This window comes from Heterocephalus glaber, unplaced genomic scaffold, assembly GCF_053883595.1.
Source record: "Heterocephalus glaber isolate CG9 unplaced genomic scaffold, H.glaber_assembly_v1.0 deba00001429, whole genome shotgun sequence".
Classification (NCBI taxonomy): domain Eukaryota; kingdom Metazoa; phylum Chordata; class Mammalia; order Rodentia; family Bathyergidae; genus Heterocephalus; species Heterocephalus glaber.
Genome location: NW_028258294.1, coordinates 36,223,596 through 36,246,236, shown reverse-complemented (window position 1 = coordinate 36,246,236; position 22,641 = coordinate 36,223,596). Strand labels below are relative to the sequence as shown.

The 22,641-nt window shown below is 35.8% G+C and overlaps 1 protein-coding gene and 1 pseudogene across 9 annotated transcripts in view; one reads left to right on the top strand and one right to left on the bottom strand.

The window, feature by feature from the left end:
• The window catches only part of Arhgef12 (Rho guanine nucleotide exchange factor 12), a 153,479-nt gene that overhangs the window by 21,980 nt on the left and 108,858 nt on the right, over positions 1–22,641 (bottom strand). For all 9 annotated transcript variants that reach the window (XM_087212538.1, XM_087212539.1, XM_087212541.1 and 6 more), the window contains 12 exons: positions 20,772–20,814; positions 20,360–20,465; positions 19,822–19,959; positions 18,569–18,601; positions 18,153–18,267; positions 17,448–17,553; positions 15,451–15,663; positions 10,049–10,181; positions 9,724–9,759; positions 9,135–9,289; positions 7,752–7,898; positions 6,070–6,155 (listed from right to left, as the gene is read on the bottom strand). In XM_087212538.1, coding sequence (XP_087068664.1) covers positions 6,070–6,155; positions 7,752–7,898; positions 9,135–9,289; positions 9,724–9,759; positions 10,049–10,181; positions 15,451–15,663; positions 17,448–17,553; positions 18,153–18,267; positions 18,569–18,601; positions 19,822–19,959; positions 20,360–20,465; positions 20,772–20,814 — 1,311 coding nt within the window. The remainder of the gene's footprint in view (positions 1–6,069; positions 6,156–7,751; positions 7,899–9,134; positions 9,290–9,723; positions 9,760–10,048; positions 10,182–15,450; positions 15,664–17,447; positions 17,554–18,152; positions 18,268–18,568; positions 18,602–19,821; positions 19,960–20,359; positions 20,466–20,771; positions 20,815–22,641) is intronic.
• On the top strand, positions 21,719–21,794 carry LOC147827948 (U2 spliceosomal RNA; annotated as a pseudogene).

Here is a 22,641-nt window from a genome sequence, read left to right as displayed (position 1 = left end):
GCTCTTCATTAAAAAGGTCTGACCCTGAGACATCCAGACCTCTCTCACTATGAACCAATGTTTCCTTGCTGGTAATTTACCGTACTTATTATCTTGTAGCCTATACCACTTCTAAATTAAATAGAAAGGTTAACATTTGAAGAATATGAGAACACAAAACACTCAGAGAATGATAATAAAATTCATCTCCATCGACTCTGACACCTTTACAAAAATTACTCTTTTACTGCCACAGGAAGCAAATCCCTGGGAGATCGGCTTTCTTTCCTACTCACTGTGAAATGCACTATGACTACGAACAAAGTAGAAATAAAATCAGACTACTGCTACCTCACCTTTACAGAGGCTAGAGCTGGAGGGGGGAGATCCATGAGCATAGGAAACGTTTTAGCTAAAAATTATACTTTTTGATAATATTTTAAATTTATAAATTCAAGTCTGCATATGCCATGATTTTAAAATTTATGATGAAACATCTAACAGGTACTTTAGTCATAAAATATGCTTTTAAGTCAAACTTTTCATACAACGTCTATATTTTTAAATAATTACTTTAAAATTTACCAAGAGACTTTCCATATAATCTTTCATCTAAAGCCATATTCCCAAAAATTTATACATGAAGCCATTTTGTAAAAAGTCCTTTTGTAGTACATTTATAGACAAATTCTTTTCTTCAAGTAGGTTGCATCAAATTTGTATTATTATTCAATTAAAAACCTGACACTAGGGCTGGGGATGTAGCTCTCTGGTATAGTACTTGCCTACTATGTGCAAGCTCCTGGGTTCCATCTCCAGCATTGGGTAAGTAAATAAGTGAATAAATGAGAAACCTAACATGTTTTCAGATGAGACTGGCAGCATTGCTGATATGGTGGTCAATCAAAGCACCATACAAATACAAAGAGCAGCTGGGTTAACAAAAGAAAATAACACTGCCCACCTCAAGTATTCATACAATGGTTTTATAAGCAGCTTAAGTACATGTAAGGTGATTCTAATGGATCAATATAAGAAAAAAATTTTCCAAAACTATTTTTGAAAAATAGCAGGAGAGGGAGTATGGGTGTAACTTAGTTTTGCAGCAAGGCCCTGGATTCAATCCCTAGCCCCACAAAAAAAACCCAAAAAAAACCCCAAACATATACACACACACACACACACACACACACACACACACACACACTCTTAAAATAGCAATTTCTGCTTCTAGGATTTCTGTCTAATGCTTTCCCCTAAACTAACCCTTGATATGTAACAGTTAACAAACCACATTAGTTATTCCATTCTGTGTTTTCTCAACTTTTCATAAGGTATACATATAACTCAAGAATACACTTCTTTTTACATGTTCTGAAAAAAATCTTTTGTCTCACTCTGTTCATAGGTTTCTTCACTTTATTTTGCCCAGTGGATTTATGCACTGTGATAAGAGGACTTTTGTATCTTTTTTGGGGGTACCAGGGATCGAACTCAGGACCTTGTGCTTGCAAGGCAGGTGGAGGCACCACTGAGCTAAATCCCCAGCCCTAGGACTTTTGTATCTTATTAATAATGTATCTCACTTGAAACTTGCCCATTATTTTATAGAAGAGCCAAATGAACCTGCATTATCTTAAATCCATAAACCTTACAGCCTTTTAACTAAGTTGTACCTGGAAATTGATGTCTTATTATAAAAGGAAATCACAGTCTTACAAAACTTTCAGTGTCCCATTTCAAGTTGAGCACCATGCTGTCAAGCCAATGGAACTCAGTTATAGTTTTCATTGCTACACTGAGATCAAGGAATAAGACAGGCCACATTACTAAGAGTAGCCATACAGTAAGCTGAATTTTTCAAGGAAGTTAAATCTTCATAGTAACAATAATGCTAAAGTGGGCTTAGGATAGAAAATGCTCTGGCAAGTGTAATAAATGCAAAGTAAAAATGGATTATGATTTTTTGGCCCTGTTCTAAGACAAATAATTAAAGAATATCTAGGGACTGGGGATTTAGCTCAGTGGTTCTGCCGCCTGCCTCGCAAGTACAAGGACCCAAGTTCGATCCCCCAGTACCAGAAAAAAAAAAAAGAATATCTACTATTAGATTACCTGATTCTAGACCATGATCTTACAAGTGAGATAAATAAACCAGTAAAATGAAGAAGGTCTTAGTTAACTTTCTAGTCTTTAATCTTTTAAAAAGCTATAATTAAGGGCTGAGAATTTAGCTCAGTGGTGCCATACCTGCCTCACAAGTGCAAAGTCCTGAGTTTGATCCCTGGTATCAGAAAAAATAAAATAAAATTAAATAAATAAAAAGCTATAATTATAGAATTACAAAAATCTTGTGGCATTTCCTCAAGTAGTGTACGTAAAATGAAGTGAATTTCTGTGGGCATATCTAAACCATTCTTGTTCAGCCTGTGTTAAAATTCTGAGAACTAAGCCATACACTTCAACATTTTTATTATTAACTATACAGTACTTTCTTAAAAATTTAAATCAACTGTTTTTTATATGTTCTAGTTTCGACGTCTCTGCTATGTAGTCCCGTAACAACCTGTATTCTCCCTTTTTGTTACACTCATCATGTTTCTTTTGTTTTTGTAAGAAATGGCTTCTTTTAAAAATAAATTTTATTGGTACAATTTAGATACACATAATGATCACATTCATTATGAGGAATTTGTGCCTGTAGAGTGGACCCTTGACTTATGAACTCAATTTGTTCCCAAGGGCTGGTTTTAACTCAAGTTGGTCAACTGAAGGCTCAGGCTCCTCCACACAGCTCTCAAAGTCTCTCTTCTGTATACAGGCAGTGTCCTTAGAGAGACATTGCCAGGATTTCTCAACCCCACACAAGAAAGGATGTTGTATGTTCCTTCTAGAATTCTGTAGGGTTAAATCTGTTAACGACATGGATGAGACATAGTGTTCATTCATGAACCCTTAATAAAGGTGGAGTCGGGTGAAGGTGACTGAAGGTCAGGCTAGGAGATCCAAAGCATGTGCTCGCACCTAGAGCACTGGATTTACTCGTTCTTTGTTATGAGTCTCTGCCTCTCTTGGGACAAGGGAAGGAAGAAAGGCCCTCTGGTGCTGTGTAAAATTAAACGAGTGGAAGGGAGTGACTTCATCAGCTCCTTCGTTTCTAACTGTACTACTCCTTTCTCATAACAAAATTTTAAAATTTTTAAAAATTTTAATATAGTTTAAGATTTGAGTTAATTTCAAAGATAGAAAAAAGATTCCTCATACAGGTTAAAATTGTTTGAATAAATACATGTACACAAGTTAAATCTGATATATATCTTACTATGTAAAGTGAAAATTATTTGAAGGAGCACTGCTGTACATGATACATCTTGATTCCTCTTTTTTTTCCCATTCCCCTCCCCTTCCTTCAACCCTTCTTCTCCTCCTTATTTACAAAGCTTTGTTTCCATTTTATCCTTCTTTTCTCATTTTTGTTTCTTTTCCCTTCCTCCCTAGTTCTCCTTTCCTTTTGAACTATTTCTTCCTATTTCACAATATCTATTACACACTTTGGTCTTTATTTATACTTTCAATTTCTCACACCAGAGAGACAATGTGATATTTACATATGTGTGTCCGATTTATTGCACTTAATAGCCTCAACATGCACCCATTTACCTAGAAATGTCTCAAGTGTATCCTTCTTTATGGCTGAGTATTACTACATTGTATAAAAAACACATTTTTTATACATTCATCAGCTGATGGGCATCTAGGTTGTTTCAAGATTTAGCCATTACAAACTGTGCTATAAACATGGATGTGCATATATTGCTGTGGTATGATGCTTTTAATTCTTTTGGGAAGACACCCAGAAGTGAAATAGCTGGGTCAAATGGGACTTCTAATCCTAGTTTTTTGAGGAATCTCCATACTGATCTCCATACTGGTGGCACCAGTCCACACTCCCACCAATAGGAAAGAAAGGTTCCTTTTTTCCCCCACAGCCCCGCCAGCATTTGTTATTGGTTGACTTCATGATTCATGATACCAGCCATTCTTTCTCAAGTGAAATGGAATCTCAGCGTTGTTTTAATTTGCATCTCTCAAATGACCAGTGATGTTGAACATTTTTTCACATATTTATTTGCCATTTGTACTTCTTCAACTGAGAAGTACATATGCATTTCCAGTGCCCATTTTTGGATTGTGTCTTTAAATTTGAGGGGTCTCATATCTTTTACCACGCATAACCTAAAATCGAAATGGATCGAAGATCTAAATATTAAAAAAGAAACATTAAATCTGCCAGAAGAGAGAATAGGTAGGATGCTTGAAGATACAGGAGTAGGCAAAGACTTCATGAACAAAACCCAGACTGCACAGGAAAGACTACAAAGAATCAACAACTGGAACTTCATTTATTAAAAAGCTTTTGCGCAGCAGGAGAAACCACCAACAGAGTGAAGAGACAATCCACAGTGCAGGAAAAAAATTTTACCAGCTGTTCATCAGATAAAGGACTATTATCTAGAACATATAAAGAACTCAAAAAAATCAGACCCCCTAAATTTAAAGATCTAATCCAAAAATGGGCATCTGAAATGAAAAGACACTTCTCAGATGAAGAATTAGAAACGGCAAGTAAATGTATGAAAAAATGTTCAACATCACTGGTCATTCTTAAAATGAAAATTAAAACAAAGCTGAGATTCCATCTCACTCCAGAAAGAATGGCTGTTATCAAGAAATCAATGAATAACAAATGCTGGAGGGGCTGGAGGGAAAAAGGAACCCTTCTCCACTGTTGGTGGAAGTGTAGACTGGTGCAATCACTGTGAAAATCAGTGTAGAGATTTCTCAAAAAACTAAAACTGGAGGTTCCATTTGACCCAGTTATACCTCTTTTTGGTAACTTCATGAAAGAATTTTAAAAGCATCATACCACAACGATATATGCACACCCATGTTTATCGCAACACAATCTTGGAAACAGCCCAAATACCTATCAAGCGACAAATGGATAAAGAAAATATGGGTTTTTTTTTTATACTCTGCCATAAAGAAGGATGAGCTTCAGACATTTATAGTTAAATGGATGCACCTTGAGACCATACTCCTATGTGAAATAAATCTGACATATATGTTTAAATACCACACTGTTTCTATGGTGTGAGAAACCAAGAGTGGAAATAAGGATTAAAATGTATAATGGATGTTGGGAAATTGGAAAAAAGTGTTCAAATGGGAAGGGGAACAAGGGAGGATGGAAGGAGAAAGGAAGGAAGGGACAAGAAAAAAAGTGAAAATAGAAGGAAAAAATGGAAACAAAGCTTTTGCATGTAGGGAGAGGAGGGGGCTTGAAGGGGAATGGGATTAAATAAATAAATAAATTTGAGGGGTCTGAATTTTTTCAATTTTTTATGTTTTAGATACTAGTCCTTTGTCTGAAGAAAACTGGCTAAAATTTTTTCCCACTCTGCGCATTGTCTTTTTACTCTGTTGGTGATTTCTTTTGCTGTGCAAAAGCTTTTTAATAAGGACTCATCATATTTTAAATAACCAAGAGAATGTTTTCCCATTAATTACAAGCTCTCGCGGGCAGGAGCTATGTTTCTTTTGATGGCCACTGTGTCCCAGCACTTTGCACAGCACTGTCCTGTATACTGACCTAGTCAAAAAGACAGAATTTGACAGACAAGTACTATAGCTTCTGGACTCATACCATATACAAATAAGATTAAATAATTTTCATTTTTCTATCATGATGGCAGTTCTGTATCTATAATTGCATATTATATAGTTGTAAGATTTAGACAATAGAAGATAATTAAAATACTATATTAAATTATTTTTATCAAGATGCATTTTACTCTATTCTTTAAAACACAAAGACTAGTATCTTTACTTCAATGAAATAGAGCACTTAGTTTCATTAATGATTAGAATATACTAACCAAAACAACACATAATTCTACCCTTTCCAGCTTTACATTAACTTTGCCAAATGGATGAGTTTGCATATTTGGAAAAGACTTGCTACTTAACATTGAATCTGATTGTTAAGTCTCTGTAAAAATATTAAAAAGAAACAGGAAATTTCCTTACCCAGCTCAGCAAATCTTCCCCAATATGATCTATAACAGAGGTCTCATTTCTCTTTCGAACAGCCTTCATTTGCTCATTCAGCCCAACTGGAAAAAAAAAAAGTACAGACATATTGAATTATTGGTAGTACTAAGTACCTAAATTTTCAAAATAAGAATTTTCAAGCCAGAACGGTGGTAAACGCCTGTAATCTCAGATACTAATGACGCTGAGGCAGGAGGATTATAAGTTCAAGGTCAACATGGGCAACTTAGTGAGACTGTTTCAAAATCTGAAAAATCAAAAGAGCGAGGGCTGTAGCTCAGTGCTCCCAGGGTTTGAGTTCTAGTACTAGAGACCAACACACACACACAAACAAATTTCAGAGAATCATCAGTACTTCCAACATCCTTAAATATAAATATGGACCCAATGCTTATCCATCTAGATAACTCTAAGCCTGACCTAAAAAACAGGTGCTACGCCACCTGCCTCGTAAGTGCAAGGTCCTGAGTTCGATCCCCAGTACAAAAAAACAAAACAAAACAAAAAAGCAGGTGCTAAAGCATCAAACATTTTCAGAAACTAGTACATTACATACAGTGTAGTTGCATCAAATATGCATTTAACCTTAAAACTCCATCTATAACCATGCTCAGAAAGAATTTAAGTAGAAATAGTGCAGGTGATTCTGTTCACTAGTCCTCTCAAAATATGTACTTGCGGGCCGGGGATTTAGCTCAGTGGTTCCGCCGCCTGCCTCACAAGTGCAAGGACCCGAGTTTGATCCCTGGTATCAAAAATAAATAAATAAATATGTATGTGCATAGCAATGGATGTAATCAGGCCTGAACTTTTCCATGCATGCTGGTAAACCTGATTGCCTACAGAACTGTAAAAGGCATTCATTGATTTGGCTGGAAGGTGTTGAGTTGATAGGTGGTAATGATACCCTTGACAGAGATTGAAAATTAAGGGTCATAGAGAAACGGTGACCTAACAAAGTGAAGGACATCCCACTATTATCTACAAAAATCTAAGATGAGGGCCAGCGATTTAGTTCAGTGGTTCTGTTGCCTGCTTTGCAAGTGCAAGGTCCTGAGTTTGATCCCCGGTACCAAAAATGAAAAATAACAAAATCCAAGATGAGTCACCCAGGGAAAGTCAGAGGTAGAATATTTGTATATTTAACAATATAACAATTTCTCAAAATTATCCCACTATGGGATAATGATAGTTATAATAGTAATACTGTATATTACTATTTATAAAATACATTTAAGCATATATTATTAAATGGGATATATATTTTTGAGTCATATATACTGTACCTGACAGGAAATTTGGGGGGGGGGGTACCGGGGATTGAACTCAGGTCCTTGCGCTTGCACAGCAGGTGGCAAAACCACTGAGCTAAATCCCTGGCCCTGACAGGAAATTTTTTAGGGCAATTTTGACTGTTATTATTTTTCAGCTTAAGCACTGACTTTAGACTTAAAGGCTTGTGTTTATACTCTATATAAAAATAAAACTGACTGTGGGGATAAAGGACCTAGTGAAAGATCCAGTCATTTCTTTATTTACATGATATGTTCACATATAATTTTAGGCATGCTAACCTATACACATTTACAAAATTATACACTCACAATCTTTTCTCTATTGGAAATGTAGGGACAAAGATCACAGCCAATTCATCTTACCATGAAGTTGAAGAATATCTTCCAAGTTTGAAAAAATCTTCCGTAATTCTGAAGGTGACAGAATTCCTTCTCTGGACACACGCTGATAGAACACTTGGTCAAGAACCTTCAGTGTCCGAACATGAGCTCTTTCAGTATAGAACAATTCTAAGTTTAAAAGAAATGTATGAAATGTTCTTATTTAGAATAATTCCAAAGGACCAAACAATCTTTAGTTGGAATTAGGTAGCAAATGAGTTATATAATAAATTATTCATGTAGAAAGAATGACCTATCCTCTGAAGTCATTCTGATTCCATGAAATTCTCCTATATAGTGGTTCTGAGTTGAATGAAAGCTATCATTCAAAACTATTTTATACTTAAACTGGCATGGTAACACATGTCTGTAATGCAGTACTCTAGGAGGCTAAGACAAGAGGATCGAAATTTTGAGTCCAGCCCAACCCTGGACAGTTTAACAACTTAGCAAAAGCCTGTTTCAAAATAAAAAAGGCCTGGGGATGTAGTTCAGTGTGAAAGCCTTGGATTCCATCCCTAGTACTGTACAAAATAACCATAACAACAAAAACAAGTCTATTTATACTTAAAAAGTAATGATGCACCCCTAAACTTATCCATTTGTTTATCTATCATGACCACAATATTAAAAAACTAAGCACCAATACCATATAGACTTTAACGTAAGCCACTTTCAGAATACAGGGCCTTTGGTTATCTAATCTGCCTAAAAAACAGGCAAAGTAGACTGTAATTTCATTACATCACAAAGTTGTCAGAGACAAAAAGGATATTAAATCATGTCCTAAGGACAGTACAGAATACAGCATCCAAGCCACATTTGTGTCACATATCTGTCAGGGTAACTAAAAAGCACTGGAACAAGGTACAGGGGGCCGTGGATGTAGCTCAGTGGTTTTGCCACCTGCTGTGCAAGCGCAAGGACCCAAATTTGATCCCCGGTACCAAAAAAAAAAAAAAAACCAAAAGAAACAAGGTACAGAAAGAGCTAGATCCTAGTTTCCCTTTATCACTTATCGGCTATTATGATCTTCATTAACTCAATTGATTTCCCTGGGCTTTAGCCTCCTCTTTATGCATAAAAAATGACTTTGACTAGCTTAAGGTCCATAATGCTATGGATCTTAAGTATCTTGAAGGATAAACACCCTTCCATTTTAAATTATCAGTAAGAGTCATAGAATCATTTACATTTTTTGAGTTGAAAGATTCAAGAATTTTCTATTTAATTTAATTCTCTTTGTTTAAAAAAAGGTTGAGAGAAACTGAAGCAAACTCCAAGGCAGGGAGTGGTGGTGTCGGTGTCTGTTTTACTCTGATAAAACTCAATATATGTGAAGAACAATGGATTGATTAGACTCACCATTAATCACTTCCTGTCTTTTGATCTCACAAGGTTTCAGTCCCAGTAACACTTCTCGACTAACAAGCTGTTGCCAGTTGGGTGGATCTGTCTCTAGGTCATTTTCAAATTGCTCATCTTCACTTTGACTTTCTCCAAAGGCTATGCTGTCAAACCTAGTGAAGAAAAATGATGAAATCTATTTGAAAATAGAAACTGCATAACTCTTAACGTTACCATAATTCAGTCAGCTTTCTAAATCCGATTTAGCACAGAGCCTCAAACATAGTCCTTTCTTACAAAATGGTTTACATATGCTATACACACTTCAATAAATATCTTCAGATTCGTGTTCATTAAAAACTTTCTTTTATGGGCTGGGGATTTTAGCTCAGTGGTTTCGCCGCCTGCTGCACAAGGGCAAGGACCCGAGTTCCATCCCTGGTACCAAAAAAACAAAACAAAACAAAACTTTCTTTTATAATATTTAACACATTTACTGTACAAAGTTAAAAACTAGAAATTTAGGAGAAAAAGCTCTATTTCTTAGACTTTAAGAATCCTTTATTGAACGTAGCTCTTTATTGGAAGCTACTTAAGAGTTACTTACTTCCGGAAGGGCTTTGGTGTCCCATGTTCTGTCACCCTTAAAACAATGAAGAATAGAGTCAAAAGGAAAGCAAAACGGAGATCAAGAAATTTATACCAAAGGAGTCAAAACTGGGTTAAACGTCAGTGGCTGGATAAACAATTCTCCCAGATATAGGAATTATTTAATATAAACAGAAAATTTCAGTATCTAATATTTACCACCAACAAGTGCTAGATCTTTCAAAACATTACAAAAGAAAAATGCCGCAAAATACAGGAATAGTACTCAATTTTTAAAAACTTTAAGCAATGCCCTAAACCTCTCTACGATCTCATTGAATTACCTTTCCACTTCACATTCCTCCTCCTGAACTTGGTCTAGTGGAGGAGGAGGGAAATCAAAGATGGTATTGGAGGTACGAGGTGTGCCATCCAAGGAGTCTCCAGATGCTGGTGTTTCTCCAACTTGTTTTAATCCTGAAAAGATGTAAGTCAGACATTGGTATAGTGTTAATATTAAATAAAATCACTGATTATAGAAAACTTAGTCCCCAGAAAACCTATTTCACAGTGAAATTTTTATTTAAATATTTTCAGGCTAGTTAAAACCAAAAGTTTAATATATAAAATTTTTAAATGCACTAAAAAACAGGAAAATAATTTTTAAAGTACTTCTTAAAAATTAACATATGACACCGCAACAACTCGATTCAGAAGAGTATATGATTAGAGGTAATATCCTCCCATATTATATTCTTCTACTTCCGGTACCAACCTCGTTATGGTTTACATCTAGATGTCCCCCCAAAGTCTCATGTGGTTACAGGTGGGGCTCTTGGGAGGTGATTAGATAATGGGAGGGTAATGACCATCGGTGAATTAAGCCCACTGATGAGTTTATAGCTGACTTGCTGTTGGGAGGTGGGATCTGGTCCAAAGAGGTGAGTCACTGGAGGGCACGGCCTAAAGGATTTATCTTCCTCCACTCTCTCCGCTTCCCAGGTGCTATGCCATGTGCCACTTTTCCTCTGCCATGCTGCTCTGCCATGTCATACTGCCTTGGAGCCAGCCAAATATAGACAGAAACCTCTAAAACTATGAGCCACAATGAACCTTTACTCCTTTCATTCGTTGGTGTTGGGCACTGTGTCCCAGCAACAACTAAAGTAATTAAGACAAACCCTTTTTCATGGTTTCAATTTTTAGTTATTATGGTGGTCCAACTCCAAATAATAACCTGTTATTTATTTTTCTTGATTTATTATCTTTAAGTAATATCTATTTCTTTCCCTTGTCATGATTTTGCTCATTTATACTTCCTAAACTCACTTTCCCAAACAGTCCTAATGGACCACCATCATATTACAGTCCATTTTTAATCAAACTGCTGTTACGTGGCACATAATTATATAATGAATGAAATATACGATGAATAAAAAAAAAGGATTCATCCCTACAATGTCCATGGAAACATTAAATACACTAAAAAAGTTTGACACTTAATAGTTATTAAATATGCTTATAGTTATATTATTATATTATTACTAGCTAAGTTACTAGTTATTACCTAAATTAAAGTATGTCTCTATTTATGTTCCATCAAGGAGTTTGTATCTCAATTCATTTCTCTGCTGGATTAGAGATTTAGTGTCCATATCCTTGCCTCTAACTGTATTTCTTTCTGCTTTGTATTTCTTTCAACTGTATTTTATTTAGAGCAAGATGATTTTTGACATTTATATTCTGATCTGCAGCCATGGGAAAATATTCTATGCTTTGCCTAGTAGAATGATTCTAAAAGTCCAAAAATCAATAAAGTGTAGTTACATTATTATAATATGCATACTGTCATATATAATCTAGAACGTACATATACATACTATCTTTGTCAGGTTAAGAGATATGCTAGTTGGGGGCTGGGGATTTAGCTCAGTGGTTCTGCCACCTGCCTCGCAAGCACAAAGGACCCGAGTTAGATCCCCAGTACTGAAAAAAAAAAAAAAAAAGAAAGAAAAAAAAAAGACATATGCTAGTTGGGATTATATTTTCTTTATTTATTGGTACAATGGTACAACCCCTTGGCCACTTGTAACAGAATGTTTACTATATTACAATCTCATACTCCATCCACTGTTATAAGATCAGGCTACCTTATTTTGCTTCTAGTTTAAAGCATGACTTACTTTCTTGAAAAATTCCATTTTCTTACCATTTCTAAATGCTTTTCTTTTATTGTTGCCCAAGTAACCTAATTTTATCAAGTCTCAATTTTTTTCATCTGCTACCTCATACTGTCAACTGCTGAAAATCTCCCTTTTTCTTACCCTTGATATGCTTGTGTTGCAATATGGGGCAGTGGCTCCCCACACCTGTGACACTAACATTATTCTAGCACTGTCCTTTTGCCACTCTCTTCTCATGACATTTTCTTCCTTAATTTCTCTCTCCTTTTGCTGTAGGGTGTAGCCTCAAATAACATACAAGGCAAGTATGCATTTCAGCTAAACTTAGGATTCTTGCATGCTGGACATATCGTTCTCCTTTCTTCCTATCTGATGGATAGTTTAAGCAAATGTATAACTCTCAAAGTCAAAATTATTTTTTTTCAGGCTCTTGTGTTCTAGCATCCACTGTTTAGATGAAAAATGTGATGCAGTATAATTCCCATCTTCTTTCTCTTAAGAGCTTTTAGTGCACTTATGTTTTTAGGGACATTGTAGGTATGGGCCGTTTTTTTTCTCATTCATTATACATTTCATTCCTTATGCAATTATGTGCCATATAGCGACATTTTGATAAAAAATGGACCACATGTACGATGGTGGTCCCATTAAGACTGTATCGCCTCCTGACATCCTAGCTGTCTTGCCATGTGTAAGTATATTACATATATAATGTTTACCCCATCATTAATTGCCAACTGGACACTCTCAGAACATGTACCCATTGTTAAATAATGCATGACTCTAGCTGGTTCTTATTGGGCCCTTTCTGTGTGAAAATATGTACTCTTTTTAACTCTGAGAAATGTTTTCCTACTACCTCTCCTCCATTGGCCTTCTGCAAAAGACAGTATTTGGACCTCTGTAGTGGTTTTCTATTTCTTCAAAATTTTCTCAAACAACTATGTTTTGGTATTTCTTATATACATTCTGAAATATTTCCTTTATTTTTAGGGCCTTTTTATTTTCTCCCTTTAAACAGTAGCTATTATGGCAGTGTGAAAATATGCCCACAAATATTTTACACTCCTCCCTTCAGGAGTGGATCCTAATTCCTATCTCCTGGAGTGGAGGCACAATTTAGTTACTTGTTTCTAACTTGCCAAAGTGACAGTGTGTACCTACAGGACCTAAAACATAAAATACAGTGGTGCTTTCTTCTTGCTCTCTCTCTTGGATCACTCTAGAAAAATTTAGTTTACCATGTCATGGAGTAGACAAGCAGCTCCATATGGCAAAGAGCTGAGGCATTAAGAAGTAGGTCCCCCACCCTTTTGAGAGACTTCCCAAGCACACCCAGCTAAGCTGCTATCAAGTTCTGCATTCACCAAAAATGTCAGGTAATAAATGTTTTTGTGTGTGTTAAGCAGCTCTGGGGAAATTTATCACACAATAATCAATAACTAATAATATATTTGTTGCATTGTACTTAATAGTTATATTTTTAAAGTTCTATCTCTGAGTACTCCTATTTCATAGGATCCTATTCTTGCTTTACAGATATAATAACTTCTTTAATGTCCTCAAATATAGTTTTTAATTTAGAGGTATTCTTTTAAAGTTCTTGTCTATTATCAAAATCATCTTTTTCTTCTAGAGGAAAATTTTCCAGTTTATTTTGTGTTCTCTATGTCTGTGTTTTATATATCTGGCATTATGTATTATCTTAGGTACTGACTTTAATAAGCAAATGTTTCCAAAGGTAAGTAATGATGTTCACATTTAAGAATTGAAGACTGGGGAATTAGTTGTTTGGGCTTTCTTTTGCTGCTATATGGAAATAGTTCTGTTCAACTCAGGGCTCTCTATATAGGGTGAGTTCCTGGGATCCCTACTGTCAGGCTCAGGTTCTTAAATGTCAGAACTCCAGGGAATCAATTCCATGAAGGATTTAACTCTCCCTATATAATTAATTCAATTTCTGTTTTTAAAAAACCAAAAGCACATTGGTTTTCTTCTAGTCCATAAGGGTAAGATTACTCACATTTTATAAAGCAGAATTGCTTACATTTTATACAGGCCCCAGAAGATGCTGACATAGCTATACATTATAGACATTCAACTCATTCATTATTTTTAGCTCTATTGCACAGGCCAACACCGGGCCCACTCTCTCCATGGGTCCAATGGGCAGATTCCTTAAATTATAGGCTCTGGCTTCCTTACACTGTTTTATCCATCAAATCACTCCTGTCCACTTTCAATCTCCCAAATATTTGTTGAAATCTCTCATTTGATAATAATTCATTTCTCTTTCTTTACTCTTTCTCTTTATGGTTTTTATTCCCTATATACTATGATTTATTTCCATGAATCATGGGAACCATGAAATATCAATGCTCTACTCTATCTGTCAGAATGGCACATCTGAGAAAGTTCTCAGACAGCACTCCAAAAATCACCTCTACTACTTTGCCTGAAATAGAAATCTAATTATTCCATGAGGAATAAGAATCTACTTCTTTTGTGATAGCGCTCTGAAAAAGAATTGATTGTTTCTGTCTTAAATTGTGTACTTTAGGGTGCAGATGTGATGGGCAGCCTTCTTATTCCTCTATCCAAATTTTAGACCATCATCTTGCCCTCATCTTGTAAAATCATTTGTTCCATTAAAGCCCGCACTCTCTGGATATTATCACATGTTCTCCTCCTCATGGCAATTATCTAGCAACTTCCTCTAGGACACATCAGTGACACTCACACAGCCTCATCCTTGATCGTGTCATCACCAGAAACTGACCCACTACAAGAATCATGAGTATAGACTGGCATTCCTTTCTTCAAATAAAACTATTTATTTGCCTAGCTAACTTGTCTAAGATGCCACCTGTAACAAGTATGAAAAAATATGGTAATAAGCTCCTATCATAATTATCTACAACAATTACTTCTTTTCTCCCTTTATTTTTCAAATCTCCTTGCCTCTCTCATGAAAACTTCACTCAGCTAATAACCTTGCCTTTTACATATTATTCTGTATCTCATCTTCTTTCCTCAAAACCTTGATCTACTGTTTACATAATCTTACTCCCACATATTCAATCACTTCTTCTCTGCTGGCTTCTCATTAACATTGTTTAAAAAATCTCTAGGGTCTAAGATTTTTAGTTTTTAGATCCCTCAACATCTGCCTAACTACTGACCACTTCCCTCAATTTTTCTATTATCTTTCTTTCCTAGACTTACCACTGTCTGAATTTTTTATTTGAGTGGCTCTCTCCCTTATGTGACTAAGAGTCAAGAGGCAAGCATTTGTGTATAATCATTATGTGTCAACATCTGGTACAAAGCTAGTGTCTGACAAGGAATTCAATAAAAATTTTTGTGATGAATAAGAACTACAAATCATCGTACATCATCAATTTCTCATACATTGTAGAATATTAAAATGTCAAACTAAACTGAAATTCAGTTTAGTTTATTGGTCAGCCCCACTTGGAATACTCTGCCTCTCTATTGTTTCATCAGTATATTTGTTTTAAAATCTTGATACTTAATTAAGCTGACCTATAGCACTGGCTCACCTGTATCATTCTCTTTCCCTCCTTCCTGGGAAAGAGTGAGCCCTGCAGCCACAGGAGACATGGAATTGGTAGGCAGGTATCCAGCATCTGTTCCTTCATTTGCTACCCCACTCTGACGCAACTTAGCAGAATCTTGAGGTTCAGGACTCACAGAGGAGAGTGTGGATAAGTGCTTAGGGTGCCGTGCCTTCTGTAGTTCCATGGCCCTGCCAACTGAACAGAAAGCAATGATTAATAATCTGTGTTGCAAAACAGCTCAATAAAAAAGAGATGAAGTAAAACTATTCTAAAAAACATTTGTAGAAAAATATAAAACAATCACAAAGAGCAAAGAATACATAGAGAAAATGAAAGAGAGACTAGGGAGGCAGAGAAGAAGAGAAAAAGAAGGAAGGAGAGAGGAGGAGGGAGGGATAAGAGTGAAAGGGAGGGCCGGGTATTTAGCTCAGTGGTGCCACCCCTGCCTCGCAAGTGCAAGGTCCTGAGTTCGATCCCTGTACCGAGAGAGAGAGAGAGAGAGAGAGAGAGAGAGAGAGAGAGAGAGAGGGAGGAAGGGAAGGAACCGTGGAGGAGGGAAAGAAGGAGATGAAGAACGGATGAACAGAAAAAGGGGGAGAAAGTAGAAAATGAGGGTGAGAAGGATGAAGCAGAAGGTGAAGGCTCATGAGAAAAGGAAATAAGAGCAATGGGGGGGTATGCTAAGAGATAGACATCTATGGAGCTGTACCATTTGTAAGAATAAAGAGGAAATCTTTATCACTGTGAGCACTTTAGCAAGCCCCATGCCACTTTTTCCCCAACACACAACTTTATCATCATAATACACCTCAGAGACGACGTGGACTAATTCTCATCCTGTTCATTTCCATGTTTACATCAGTCAGCAGGAAAAGCTCCAGATGCTCTGGTCACCATCCTCCACAGCATGGTACATACATCCACAGTTCTACACCCTGAGTCTAACCTTATCTCCCCAAATTCCTAAAACTCTCTCTGCCTTGTTTGGAAGTCAGGGTCAGCATCTGTAACATCCTCCATCTCCTCAACCTCCTTTGCAAACATTTCTTCCACCTTTCTCGGTATTTCTCAACCAGAGGTACTAATGGCATTTGAGTAAGAATTTTTCATTGTGCAGGACACTCACTATCACTGTTACACAACTCGCCTTCCAGCCTCATCATACCAGTATTTTCAAATGTCATACTGTCTGAGATGAGATGTACTACTTGACCTAGTTACTTTCCCCACAATGCCACCATCCCTGTTTCTCCTGCAGCCCCCTCTAGTGAGCTGTTCTTTCCCCACTGGGTCTAGGAGAGGAGGGAGACCAGAAAATAAAAGCAAAAGCTAAGTGTGGTGGTACATGCTTATAATTCCAGCTCTCTAGGAGGGTGAGACAGGAGGTTCACAAGTTTGAGTCCATCTGAACAACTTAATGAGATCCTGTCTCAAAATAAAAAATGGGGGCCGGGGACGTAGCTCAGTAGCACTGCACCTGCCTGACAAGCACAAGGTTCTGAGTTTGATCCTTGGTTCCAAAAAAAAAAAAAAAAAGAAAAGAAAATGGGCTGAGGAAGTAGCTCAGTAAAAAGGCCCTGGGTTCAATTCCCAGGACAAGACAAGACAAAAGAAAATGCACAATGGAGAGATTGGGTGATATATGTACAAGGAGATAGAATGATATATGTGGAGGGATCCATATGTACTTTTTTTTTAATCCAACAAATACAAGTGGAATGGGAACAAAATCAGAAGAGATAAGTAAACGAGGTTATGAGTATCTGACAGAACACTGCCATTAAAGAGAATGTTGATGACAATTACATAGAAACTAGGGGATACTTAGTTCAGAAACATCACTGAAGAGAAGAAGCAAAGCACATTGGAAATTCAGTGATATCTCAAAAACACCTTCCTTCACCAATTCATTCCAGCCAAAGGAGCCTCTGATATAAAGACAGAACAGTAAGAATGCAGCATTTCAACTTTCCACATACTTGCACTATTGTCATGCCGGCTTGGTCTCCTTGGGGGTCCCAGGATGCTGGGGAATCCTCTTCGTTTCCCTTTGTCTTCACCTTCTTTATCTTTCTTCATGCTTTGCTAGAATTGGGGCATCATCAAAGAGATAAGAGGTACACAACACAGGGCAGATTTCCTTTGCTACTTTCAAATGGAAATGTAATACTGATAGTTGCGGGGGGGGGGGGTTAAATGTAAATGAAAGTGTATACAGGGAAAAGGGCTTGAGGGAAGAGGGCGCATGGGAAAAAGGGGGCGGAATGTACCATGTACAGGTGCAAATTCCCATGATGAGTGTTATCATTATGTATGCCTAAAATGTACCAATAAATGTTGTGCTATAAAAAAAAGTGTACACACACATACCCACACCCAGAGCACTCATGAGAGGTTGTTACACAGTACTGCAGACATTTAAAACTCAAGATGTCTACTCAAACCCCTTAGAGATAATACTTTTGGAAAATAAAAGGGCAATTTTACCAGGAGCTTCTTAACCATATGAATTTACACATTTACCAGGAGCTTGTACCAGGAGCAACTGATTCATCCATTCAACAATTTCATAAGGTATTATTATGTCTAGTGATGTGCTGATTTAGTAAATACTAAGGAAAAAACTGCAATCAAATGTAAAGAAGCACTAAGCCCTAAACACTCTATTATTATTCCAATCTTACTTTAATTTTTGGAAGGAATCCAATCCGACCCCTCTTGTGCTCCAAATTTCGAGGTTCTTTCACTTTTACTCCCAAATGCTTCATATACATGAGAATAACATACTGCATTGTGGAACTGAAGGAGAAAGATTAAGTAAAATAAGTCTTCTTAGAAGAGAAGGTTGGTTAGAATAAAGACATCAAATGATTTCTAAAGCCCCAATGTTGAAATTCTTGAAATTAATCAAGCATAAACAAAGTAAAACTATCTTCAATGCACACAGAAAAAGATTCTACTTGTACAATATTAGAATGTTAGTCAAAATACAGCCACCAGAGGGAGACCATACTCTACTTTAAATTGTAATTTAAGGCTGACAGAAAAAGTCAGCTTCTTTTTTCCTTCAAAATTCTATGAAAAAATAAAGTTGTATTACCTCTTTTCTTCTTCTACAGCCTGAGCAGTCATCCTAAAAATAAAAATATTTTAAAAAGAAGTATATAAATTTAATGAAAAAGTGTTACTAGACTCAGACACCTAAAACAATAGAACAGAGCCAAATGCTTTGGGCCTCACCTAAATCTGTCATCAAGGATAAAATACCCAATGAATATCCTAATTCCCAAAGGAACCACACCATTTTCACATTCATGTCATCATCAAGTGAATACCGTTTATAGCAAGAAATAATTTCAAACCCTATACATTAAAACCAATGAAAGTATTCACCCAGTTTTAATTACAGATTAGATGTTTTAGTGTTAGTCATTTGCCAACACACAGAAAAAAGAAACACAAGAACTTTACCTAAAATAAATATCAAGAAAAAAAACCCCATAGTTTCCCTAGTAGTATGACAAAATAAACAGCTCCACATACACAATCTGATCTGCCCTTTTAAATTTATTTTTATTAGTACGTTTGAAGTACACTTCTTATGTGGAGTTGGTACATGTACATAACACATCTTAATTCCTTTTGTAATCCCCTTTCTCTCCCCTCCTCTCTCCCTCTAGCTCTTGATCTACTTCCAATTTTTTTTTTTCTGGGGTACTGGGGATCGAACTCAGGTCCTTGCACTTGCACAGTAGGCGGCGAAACCACTGAGCTAAATTCCCGGCCCATACTTCCCATTTTAGAAAGATCTACTTCTTTCCTTCTATTATTTATCTTTAATTTTGCTCTTTATTTTTAATTTAGTTTTCTGATATAAGAGAAACCATGCTATATTTAAGCTCATATGTCATATTTATTTCCCTTAACATTACAATCTAAAGTGCAGCCATTTTCCTACAAATAACTGAAGTTTATCTTTCTCTGTGACAAGGTTGGGGGGTGGGGACTCCTCTACATCGGTGGTGGGAATGTAAACTACTACAACCACTATAGAAATCAGTATGGAGATTCCTCAAAAATCTAAAACTAGAAATTTTATTTGACCCAGCTGTTCTAGATATCTTCCCAAAGGCGTTAAAGACATAATACATGATGCATGATATGCATATACATGTTTAAAGCAGCACAATTTATGATACCTAAATCTTGGAAGTAGCCTATAAGTCTATCAACAGAAGAATGGATAAAGAAAATGTGGTATTTCCACACAATGGAGTATTATTCTGCCCTATTAAGTTTGTTCAAAGTACTTCAAGTATAAATAGAAATTCCACATGCGCTTCTATTACTTACAGTACTTCTTCAATTTTGGAAACAATCTGTTCTGCACATGCCCGCTCCTTCTCCAAAGTTACCCGGTCCTTGTCTCGCTCTGCATCAAGTTTAGTCAGCTCACTTTCAGCCAAGGTTAGTCCCATGCTACGTTTCTGCCTAAAGGGAATAGAAGAAATCTCCTGCGTGGCCTAGAAAAAAATCATCTCTGGACAGGTTTTATCAGTCTCTATAAGCTACGAGTTTCTAGAAACAAACAAACTGCCACATTTTCATACATATGGATCCACATCACCTAGGGTACCAATGGGGAAGAAAGCCCAACGGTAATCACTCAAAGATACATCTCTTTATCATAGGCACAGTACTAAGTTCAAATCCTGTAAATACACACGTGAGATGAAGACTGAACTCTTAGTTTCACTCTAACCCTTTGACTCCACATGTTTATTTAAGACCATATGGTTTACCTAGTGCTATGTTAAGTATTTAATGTCTTTTTCCTACTTTAAAAAAATTCAGAATGACCACATCAGGTTTCATCTACTACCAAGCTTACCGAAAATCTTCCAGGTGTCTCTGCACTTCTGGGTGGACTCTCTCTTGCATAGTTTGGATATAGTGGCGATGCAGATCCTCAGGAATAAGCTCAGGTCTTCTCTTTTCTGCATAAGGAAAAGAATTATTTAATCTAAAGGTGTATTCCTTGAAATATATAATATAGCTGGCAACACAGCAATGCTACTTTGTAGAAATTTAACTTGGAGTACACCAAAGAGAAATTCTTCAGTGCAGTTCATGCATTTCATCTCAGAATTTGGATTTTAATTCCCTTTAATGAATTATTGACTCTTCTATAGAGATTCAGATGACTGACCAATCGCCAAATGACAGATAAAACCTTTACAGCTGAACTGAGTTACATATCTACATAGATTTAATTCTGCAGAATACTGGTGTTCCAAACTTACCCAGGTCTATAGATATTTCATCAGGAACAGAAACTTTCAAGTGCTAAAATGAAATACAAACAAAAGGTGAAACAGCACTAAAGACTTTTCGTGATGTATATAAACTCCTGTATAAAGGGATACAACTTGGATACTTAATCATGCAAGCATATACACATCAAAGCTTACCTGCTCATCCATATTTCATAGCTCTGGAATGTTCTATTGTTTAAACTTAAAAATAAGACCTTTCTCAAGTGTCATGCTCTAAAGGAAATATCTACTGGTATTTCACTAGAGGACTGAATGGTTCAATGTCATACTTACTCCTAATGAATATATTGGCTTTGGTTTTCTAAAATTATTGATTATTACAATCACATACACATTATTTGAATAAATATAGGTAAAATCTAAACTGACATATATAAAACCATGATTTTTATTTTTTGGATTTGAGACCCTACAGGTCACAATACCCCCATTTTCCTATATAATTTTCTAAAACCTCAGGAGTCAAACTTCCAAAAGGAATCTCTCTGAATGCCAATGTTGAATTTTTTGGTGTCTTAAATCTCCATTAATCATCTGTAGTTCCTGATACTGAATAAATAAGGTGACAGTCTCAGAATTTACTTCTTCCTAGTTAAGATTTTCCTTATGAAGTTAATATTAGAGTAAGGGAAAAAACGTTAGGGCTCAGCATCAATTAGAATTTTCAGTGATGTAATTTCAGATCCTAGCTTACTATCAGTTAAGTCCAGCCTATTTTCTTGTGATTATTAACCTTCCTAAAAGTTGAAAAACACATTTCTGGAAGTGGACAGGGATGATGGTTATATAACATTCTGATAGTACTTAGTGACACTGAATTGTATCCTTTAAAATGGTAAATTTTATGGGGTTTTTTAACCACCATAAAACTACATCTTTGTGAAAGCTGCACAATAATTCAAATTGAAATGTGAATCGCTTCTCGGCCTTTTGGCTAAGATCAAGTGTAGTATCAAATTGTAATGTGAAAATATGTACAATAAACTATTTCTGCACAAAAAAAAGATTTTCCTTATAATAACTGCAGTTTGGGGTCCTACTACAAGTAAATTTTGGGGAAATTAACATTTTGTATTTAGAAGAAAAAGTTTCTTCATGCTTAAAATTATACACTATAGCTATTTAAGTCACAGACTTTCAGAATTTAAACAATTCCAATAAAGATCTGAAGCCTTAAAAAAAAAAATTTCTTTTTAATTAAAAAAATTAAAAAAAAAAAAGATCTGAAGCCTTAAATTTGAAAATAAGTCATTGCTAAAACACTGTGAGATCTCTTACACTCATTTTTAGAATAGTGAGATGTACTTCAAACCTTTCTCATTAACTGAAGAGGCCAAGCAACAATTCAAATCAACTTTCTAGCATAAGTGCAAAGTATTTCTAGCATAAGTGCAAGAGTATACAAAAGTTCATTTGTGTAAATGGCTATTTATGTGAAATAAATATGGCCTGTAGCATGAATAATTAGAAAATTAATCAGAATTCTTTTTATAATTCCATACTGATATAGACCATGAATAGCAAAATATAAGGTTTTTACTTAGCTTGGAGCACTATTAAAAATGTGAAATTCAAACATACTTGAATATACTGTTATTCTTCGCGACAGAAAATATTTTTAATAAAAATAATGTGTAATATTTTAAACAATAACAGTATAAAAAGATCTTAATTCAATCAACAAATATCTGAGTCATACTATGTGCCAAGAACTGCTGGAGAAACAGCAGCATACAAAACCAAAAATATCTGCCTGATGGAGCTGATATTCAGAGTAGGAAAGCAGAAATATAAACAAATAAAATTAGTAAGTAAAATATAAATTCTTGGACACAGA